Source organism: Sander lucioperca, chromosome 4 (genome assembly GCF_008315115.2).
Source record: "Sander lucioperca isolate FBNREF2018 chromosome 4, SLUC_FBN_1.2, whole genome shotgun sequence".
In the NCBI taxonomy this organism is placed as follows: Eukaryota; Metazoa; Chordata; class Actinopteri; order Perciformes; family Percidae; genus Sander; species Sander lucioperca.
In genome coordinates this window covers 25,159,186-25,168,404 of record NC_050176.1, presented here as the reverse complement: position 1 = coordinate 25,168,404, position 9,219 = coordinate 25,159,186, and the positions used below count along the sequence as shown (strand labels likewise).

General features: G+C 40.4%; 1 protein-coding gene and 1 long non-coding RNA gene across 2 annotated transcripts; both read left to right on the top strand.

Moving 5' to 3' along the window:
• Positions 1-4,162: 4,162 nt before the first annotated feature.
• On the top strand, positions 4,163-4,904 carry LOC116051170. Its single transcript, XR_004105295.2, has 3 exons — positions 4,163-4,382; positions 4,461-4,520; positions 4,620-4,904. It is a non-coding gene; the product is annotated as an uncharacterized LOC116051170 (long non-coding RNA).
• Positions 4,905-5,235: 331 nt separating this feature from the next.
• Positions 5,236-7,026, top strand: LOC116051174 (G2/M phase-specific E3 ubiquitin-protein ligase-like). The gene is made up of 3 exons (XM_031301422.2): positions 5,236-5,352; positions 6,396-6,610; positions 6,752-7,026. Exons 1-3 carry the CDS (start codon positions 5,312-5,314, stop codon positions 7,024-7,026), a joined length of 531 nt encoding a protein of 176 aa, XP_031157282.1. The 5' UTR covers positions 5,236-5,311.
• The last annotated feature ends 2,193 nt before the right edge of the window (positions 7,027-9,219 follow it).

Here is a 9,219-nt window from a genome sequence, read left to right as displayed (position 1 = left end):
CACACTACCGTCACTCAAAAGGAACCTGATTCCAAAGTGGCCAGACCGAGACGTCATTCGGCGCAGAGATGAGGAGGCAAAACGACAACAGGCATTCTACTTCAATAGGAGACATGGTGTGAGGGACTTACCGCTTCTACTGCCAGGGGATCAGGTCCTGTCAAAACTGGACAAGGAAAAGGAGTGGAAAGGACCAGCAGTGGTCATTCAAGACAGCTGCACTCCACGCTCCTACCAGGTGAAGTCACCAAGGGGAGGGGAGGTGAGAAGGAATAGGAGTCATCTACAACTGATACCAAGGGGAGCAGAAAAGGAGAACACAGACACTGGGCACACAGTCAAAGAGTCAACAGAAGAAATACCACAAGGACTGAGCAACAATAATAAAGGTCCTACAGTAACACCGGAAGGACTGACCGTGACCAGGTTTGGTAGAGTGTGTAAACCAGTGGTGAGGATGGATGTGTAGTGTAAGAAATATATGGTTAAACTTAGTTCAGTTCTTGTTAGTCATAAAGGTCATGAGTTGAATGAGAAGGGAAACAGTTACTTACAATCAGCACTTACAAGATGGAAAGTTATGGTTTAGGATACTGTTATATTTCTAATAGTCTTAAGGACAGGGAGAATTTGAGGGGGAGATGTCAAGACATTGTTTGTGTTAATAAAGTTGTACTTCCCAGTGACCAATCAGAGAGCGTGCTGCTAGGCAGACACGTATCATAACAGGAAGAGTTCAAGAAGAGAGAAAGAAAACGTTTGATGTATGTTACCGAGACGTTGGCAATGAGACAATAAAGAAAGCCAAGTTAAGAGCAAATAAACTGTATTCGCCAGCAGCATTATTTGACAATCATAATACGACATAAGTGTTGTCTTTTCCTGGTTTTAAAGGCTGCATTACAGTAAAGTGATTTAATTTTCTGAACTTACCAGACTGTTGTAACTGTTCTGTTATTTGCCTACATAGTTATTATATCCACATTACTGATGATTATTTATCAAGAATCTCATTGTGAGAGGGCCTGAGTAGCTCACCAGGTAGAGCAGGCCCATGGTTGTATAGTGATAGGCATAGCGAGGTGTAGTGGGAAAAACAGTGGTGGCAGCTGCAATCAAGACCAACAGAGGATCAGCTTAAACAATTTCAAGCCTCAACAGTGAACATTGGCCTGTGGTATGGACGACGTTGCATCGCTGGGTTTCAGAGCTGGCTGCATTTGACTTTGAGGTCAAATATCGTCCAGGCACTATGAATAGGAATGCAGATGCATTGTCTCGGCAGCCCACACATGATTCCATCTCTTCAGTGACCCCTGGCATCAAAATACCCAGTATGATGCAGGAGCCAAAACAGGGGCCACAGATTTCACCTCAGGAACTTGTCACTACCCTAGCAATTCAGGCTCTTCCAATGCGGGAAAAAGCTGATCTACAAGCACTGCAGAAAGCAGATCAAGCGATTGGTACATTTAAGTCTTACTGGCAGCGTGCGAAGCGCCCATCAAAACAAGAACTGACAAAAAGACCACAAGGTGTCCGCAAACTGGTCCAACAATGGGACAGGGTTTGTCTGAGAGATGGGGTTTTGTATCGCCATATCAGACCACCAAACACAGCGGCAGAAGTCTTTCAACTCCTTCTCCCTGAATGTCTTAAGGGTGAGGTGCTCAAACACATCCATGATGACCATGGTCACCAGGGGATTGAACGGACCACACACCTTGTGAGGGAGAGATGCTTTTGGCCCCACATGTGGCAAGATATTGAGAAATACTGCCAAAATTGTAATCGCTGCCTAGTAGCTAAAGCCAATCAGCTTAAAGTTAGAACATTCCCTGGTAATATCATGGCGTCCCAACCGCTAGAGATTCTGGCCATTGATTTCACTGTTCTAGAGAAAGCTGGGGATGGCCGAGAGAATGTGCTTGTCATCACAAATGTTTTCTCTAAGTTTACCCAAGTGTATCCAACCTTGGACCAGAAAGCTAACACTACAGCTCAAATTCTAACAGAAAAATGGTTTTATGTGTATTAAGGCATGGATACCCGACCCGAGCCCGACGGGTCCTGACGGTACCTGACGGGCCAGGCCGGGTTCGGACAGATATTTAGAAATGATGGTCGGGTTCGGGTCGGGCTCGGTCACATCAGCGTGATAAGGCATTTGTTGTAAAATGGTGCTGCGGCTCCTTTAAGAGAGCTCAGTGTGTGTGTAAAGTGGGCAGAAGCGAGGTAGAGAATATCTGTCCGAACCCGGCCCGGCCCGTCGGGTACCGTTGGGACCCGTCGGGTTCGGGTCGGGTATCCATGCCTTAGTGTAGATGCGACTGGAGCAGAGTTGGTGGAATAAGTTTAAGTTTTGTAGACAGTGTATGCGGTGTCCGAGATAAACTCCAGACTGAAACCAAGTTCATTCATCTGCTCACCAGAAACGGGATTTTAACCCCGACGTTATATAACGTCGGCCCTGGAGGTAACGAGTCTCCCCTGGTTTTCTGATCACGGTCGGAATCGAAGCAAGCAGGAAAGGTTAACACATTGAACATTTTAAATTAAACAGCTTATTAACGTGAGCTTGTTCCCCCGTGTGCGCTGATGCGCTCATCTGTTGACATTTCCGAATGCCTTCCAGTTGCTTAATAAAAGCGGGCTTTCCACACAAACAAACGTACATGTGTGATTAGTATGAGAAAAAAAAACAACGAGATTTTAACTGTGTCGGGCTTGGGTCGGGCTCGGACATAAATATCATAATGCCTGACGGGCTCGGGCCGGGTTCGGTCACGGCTCTGTCGGGCTCGGGCTGGGTTCGGACGGAAAAATTCGGCCCGATCCAGGCTCTAATGTGTATGGAGTACCCAAACGTATACACAGTGACCAAGGCAGAAATTTTGAAGGGGAGCTGTTAAAACAGTTGTGTAAGATATATGGCATTGAAAAGAGCTGCACTACACCATACCACCCTGAGGACAATGGGCAGTGTGAGAGATTCAATCGCACCTTGCATGACCTGCTCCGTAGCCTCCCACCTGAAAAGAAGAAGTGGCCGCAGTACCTGCCTCAGATTCTTTTCGCATACAATACAACAGAACATGCTTCCACCAGTTATTCTCCATATGAGCTAATGTTTGGACAAAAAGCTAAGCTACCTGTCGATTTTTTGCTGGGTGCTGCAGATAACAACTTGGCGCCAGGCGCCACCCAGGACTGGGTAGTAGAGCATCAAAAAATGCTTAAGACTGTGTTCAAACATACCAATGAACAACTAAGACTGGCAGCTGAACGTAGGAATAGGCAACTGATTCCAAATGCAACAGAGGTATTGGTACCAGGAACGCTTGTTTTAAGAAGGAACCATCCACTCGGACGCAATAAAATTCAGGATCACTGGGACCATACAATCTATGACGTTGTGCACTGTCTGGATGACAAAGGAAGAGTTTACAAGATCCGACCAAAGAATGAAGCAGGGCCAGAGAAAAATATCAACAGGACAGAGCTTAAAGTTGTGCCTTCTACTGCCGCTGTTGACATGGCTGACCCTCCTTCATCTGAATCACACAGGTTGCCCCAAGGAGAGGAAAATGATCTTGATGTCACTGAAGATGAAAGTGAAATGGGCAGTGTCATAATGATTCAAATCCAGCCCCCAAACTCTGGAAACTCGGAATTGTCAGCCACTTACCATAACTTGCTACCTGAAGGTCCACCAGTTACAATACAACCAGAGCCCCAGCGAGACAGCTCGGAAGATCTATTACATGAGGAGTCTTCTAGTAGCCCCCCTATTCTTGTGAGACGTCCCCGTAGAACAACAGCAGGCCGTCATATGAACCCCTTTAATCTACCACAGTCTGTATGCAGACCTGCTGAAAATGACAGAAGTTGCAGTGACAATAACAGTCCCCAAGCCGTTAGTCAATTAGTGTATGCAGTGTTTAGACCATGGGTTTAAAACACAAAACAAGTTTAGTTTTTCTTGTCACCGGGACGGTGACCTTTTAAAGTGGGGGTAGATGTGATAGGGAAGGCAAGAGAGAGTCTAGCACTAGGACCCAGGCAAAGGGGCAGAGTCTATAAATAGGGGAGGGAAGCTCACCTGGATCTTTCTTGCTGCAGTCAGACACACCTGAGAGAGCAGCTGAGGCCAGCCTTTGTTTGGCTTTATTTTTTTTAAATAAGTTTCATTTTTAAAAGAAATATGTTTAACAATCCAATGTTAGTAATGCATGTCTAGAACTAGCACCATGAATCATGTTTTAGCTCATTTTATTTAAGATAAGTTAAATAATTGTTAAACCTGCTATTTGTTAGAATCTTCATGGTGGTGAGGGTCCAAAGCTTGGAGTGATTGTTTAAGCACATCAGCTAAAGCACAGGTATGCTCAAGGTGGTTTTAAACAAGATATTAGCCTTTTTATTAAATATAAATTTAACATGAAGATTTGAAAATATAGATTCCAGTCACCTGCCTGTCTTCAACAGGGGGAGGGGAATGTGCTTCTAAGTCAAGCAAGGTATGATATTTGTTACATTGGTCATGTTTTGTGAAATGTATCTTTTAAAGTTTTCATTCTGTATCCTAATGTGTTTTTGTTTTCTTTTGTTTTAAATAGACGTAATTGGGAGAGCCAACCACTGTTTTTCCCACTTATGTTAGATTTATTGCGCTCCCACTACGTCATTGAATGGGCCATATCTCGTGTTTCTGGCTGTATTGAAGGGGGGAACTGAAGGGTGGAGTAACCATTTTGCATGGGTGTTTTGTGTAAGTTTGGGGCAACTTAGTGTGCTGTGTGCAGTTAAATGTAGTGTTGTTTAATGGGATTTGATTTAATTGTTGCCTCAGTTTGGTTATAACTTATTTTGGTGCTCAACTCTACACCAGTTTCCCTGGTAATGCAGTCCTGAATTGTGTGTTTTCTTTTTGTTTTGTTCTGATGTAATATAAATAAAATGTATATTTCTACACCTGGTATAGCAGCCTCTGGTCCTGGTTCATTCTGGCACTTGTGTATGAACTAGTGTTTGGGTTACATATATTTCTGCAATCTGCACTTTAGTTTGTGTGATTAGTTTCTGACTTTCATATGAATGTTAACACCAGGCTTGGTCAGTGCTCAATATACTACTGTGATTGAGTAGTTAAATAATAGATGTCATTCATATAAATTTGTTTGTTTAATATATCTAATCTTGTGTTGTTCATACTATACAATTATTTATTACAGATTATCTGGCCAATGCTGGGTGTCTAAGGACTTTGAAACACATAGAAGACAAAGATCTCTTGGTGGAGGATATCATCATGTTTCAGGTGGCTCATCGAGTCAGTGGAGCACTTCAAAGGTTTGTGTAACTCCATTTTTTAGCAAACATAATTAACCCTTCTAAGGTGTTCATATTTTTGTTACACAGCCAATGTTCCCGGTTCTGGTGGACCCACCACATTATTAGGCTTTTAAATCAATACAGCCATAACAATTTATGTACAAATACTTAACAGAGGTTTACTTTAGCTCAATTACCAATGATATATACATCCTTTATGGTTCATATTTGCCATTTACTCCTGTGAGATCATATGATCATATTCGTTTTTTGTGAGTAAACAAGGAAATTCAATTATAAAAAAGGTAAAAAAAGATTTTTGATCATTATTGGTGCTTATTTCTTAGAACTTAATCACAACAGGTAAAAGTACTTGAAATGTAACAATTTTGTAACTTTGTGTGGGAATAGCAGGTGCAGAAAGACAACATAGTTTCATAGCACCTACACTCAGACATGCACACATACACACGAACAGACACACAGATGCAGACACACACACACACACAAACACACACACAGCAGGCCCAATTAGGAGGAGGACACAGTTAAGTTTCATAGCACCTACAATTATTACATTGTAATAATTACACTCGGGTCCAGTAGACCTGAACACCTCATATGTAATAGTTATGTGTAGGGGGGGTGTACCGTGTGCAGTAATTGAAAATAAGTTATTTTTTATGTTCTTCACAGAAAATGAGCCATGGCCAGTGAGTTTGAGTTAGAAGAAATAATAAATAGCATAATTTTTCTTTTAGCAAACATTGAAAACGGGTCCCACAGACCCGAACACCTTACAAGGGGTAAGAATAATTAAAGATTTCAACATATATTTTTAAAAGCCAGTGTACAACCTTACAAACACTCTGAATAAAGGCTTGCATATATCATATAAAATAACTTTAAGAACATCACGTTTTAGATAGTTGTCAATGACAAGGCCTTTTTGCATAATCAAACACTGAACTGTCATGTAAGTCATCCCTTTCATGTGCTGTGTGATAATTTATCCAATTTGAAAACAGATATTTGTATCTTCTCATGATACATTTTTACAGATTCAGGGAGGGGATGAAGACCCTTGGTGTTCTTGATGCAATAAGAATGCACCCAGATGCTTTCAGACTGCTGTTTTCTCACGAGCCATCCCCACTCACAGCCGATGTACTAGAACAGCTCTTTGAAATTCGACTGTCAGCAGTGGGCAGCAACAAAAGAAGGGCAGAGGAATGGGTGGTTGCATTTTGGAGGGACTACCTGCTGGATGTTGAGGGTAAGTATTATTGCTAGTTATGGAATAAAAATCTTTTCATATGCCCTTCTGTCTGTCTTTGTCTTTCCCTCCTTTTTAAAAGTTTTCTACATGCTAGGTTTAATTTCTTTTTTGGTGTTCTTTGGTGTATTTCTTTTTCAGAGGTAGAGGGACCCTTGCAACTTGGGGGTATCCTGGCCTTTGCGACGGGAGCAAATGCAATTCCACCCCTGGGCTTCTCCCCACGACCTTCAGTGGATTTTCTCCATGAGCTGCCCCTCAGACAAGGCCGTCATTTACCCCCCGCAAACACATGCATTAATTGCCTGCGGTTGCCAGTCCTGAACAAATTCAAGGATTTCAAGGAAACTATGGATTTTGCATTAAAAACACTCAGAACTCCTGAACATACATTATTAAAATCTGTTGCCTGTTGAACTTGACTAAATTGATGAGTCATCATTGTCAACAATTCACCATTTCCTAATACATTGTTAATGTCTTGTCTAAACAATTGAAAATGGAATAATCATTTGACTAAAAAGGAAACCATTTTGTTATTTTATTTTATTGTTCAACATTGTGAAGCAGAAATTGTCACTGGCCTTTTATTAACCTTTATTAATTTCCTTGACACTAATGAACTTGTTCACTGATAGAGTTCACCAGGCCCAAACATAATTGAATGCCATGGTTACTGTCATCGGCTAGTGGGTCTACAGTTTCTAGAATTCTGTTTGTAACTGTTTCATTGAAAATAAAGTCATTTTCTCAACAACATTGTTTGAAGTCTCAAAATATACTGAGGGGTCTTCATTCATTTCATCGTTGTCACTCCCAACTAAAATGTTCTGCATTGCCTCTGCACTGTCGCACGCAACCCGAAGCGCGAGCCCGTGTAAAATGATAGAAATTAAGGTCCCGTCGGGTCCCATTGGGTTTGGACAAAGATCTTCAGCTCTACACCAAAGCTTCCCTGATTGTCATCCTCTTCAAACTGCTGGTTAATCAAGAGCAAGAAAGAGATTGTCCGAGTATAACCATTGAGCTCAGAAATGAATCTTTCCAAAATGACACTGTCATGTCCCAAATTGTCAGTTTCCCTCACAATTCTCTGAACACACCGCAGTGTATCAGTGAAAAAGATAGCAATGTTTTCCTCATTACCATTTACTTCCACAAACAAAAACTGACCTTGAAAAAGAAACTAAATAAGATAAGAATACATTTTTTTTGTCCAACAAGGTTGTTTTTGTCCTTAAAGGTTCTGCTGCTTGATTTAAATGTTCCTTGTTCCTCTGAGTTGGTGCTAGCTGTACTTTCAAAGCAGCAAGCCCACCGGATAATGATCATTTAAAATGGCCCCTTTAGCCAATGATGAAGTGAGAATTGAAACTGTCTTCCTGATTGATCAAACCAACTTCCTTTTCAACTATACTCTCTCACACACAAGTATACTTTTTCTTTCACATACCTAACTATATGCTCTCTCACATACACTACTATACTCTCTCACATACAATGCTATACTCTCACACATACACTACTATACTCTCACATACACTACTATACTCTCACATATACTACTATACTCTCTCACATACAATGCTATACTCTCACACATACACTACTATACTCTCTCACATATACTACTATACTCTCATACAATGCTATACTCTCACACACACACACACACACACTACTATACTCTCTCATATACACGACTATACCCTCTCATACATACATGTAAAAGGATTATAGTAGTGTGTGTGTATGAGAATAGTGGTGTATATGCAAGATTATGATAGTGTGTGTAAAACAGAAGTATGAATTACTTCCTATACGGCTCTCATAGTTTTAACATAAAATGTAAACATTTTTATCTCAATAATTTGAATTATTTAGCTCAACAATTCAATTATTTTGAGATCAAAAATGTTTCGATGTTATGTTAAAACAGCTTATCATATGCCTTAGCTATACAACCTCAAAAGAAAACCAAAACCCCACTAAAACCAGCAAGGTTGACAGACCTGCAGTGGTATCATTTGGGAGCTAAATGACATTAGTGTCATTAATGTCATTATGTCATTAGGTTTTGGCATCAAGTAAAGAGGAATTCTATTCTATTCTATTTTACACTTGTATATGTAAATTCCTTTCATTCCTCTAAGTATATTTTTTTCAGTAGTTGTTTTTAGTTGTTTTTTTATCTGTTTATATCTTATTTTATTTTACCTTATTTTTTTTTTAATCTTATTTATTATTTCTAGTATATTTCTTGCTATTTCTGTATTTGTGTGAGTGAGTATGTGTGTATGTCCTTGTAACTTGCTGCTGTAACAGAGTCATTTCCCAATTTGGTTTTAATAAAGTCTATCTATCTACCTATTTATCTATCTATCTATCTATCTATCTATCTATCTATCTATCTATCTATCTATCTATCTATTAGGGGTGGAACGGTACATGTATTCATATTGAACCGAAACGGTATGGGCGCCTCGGTTCAGTACATGAATTTACACGGAGAATACACGGTATAAAAATAAATAAAACTTGCGTGCAAATTAATTAATGTAGTGCGGAACTAATGTAATGCGGAACTACTGTTAGATACTCTTATTTAT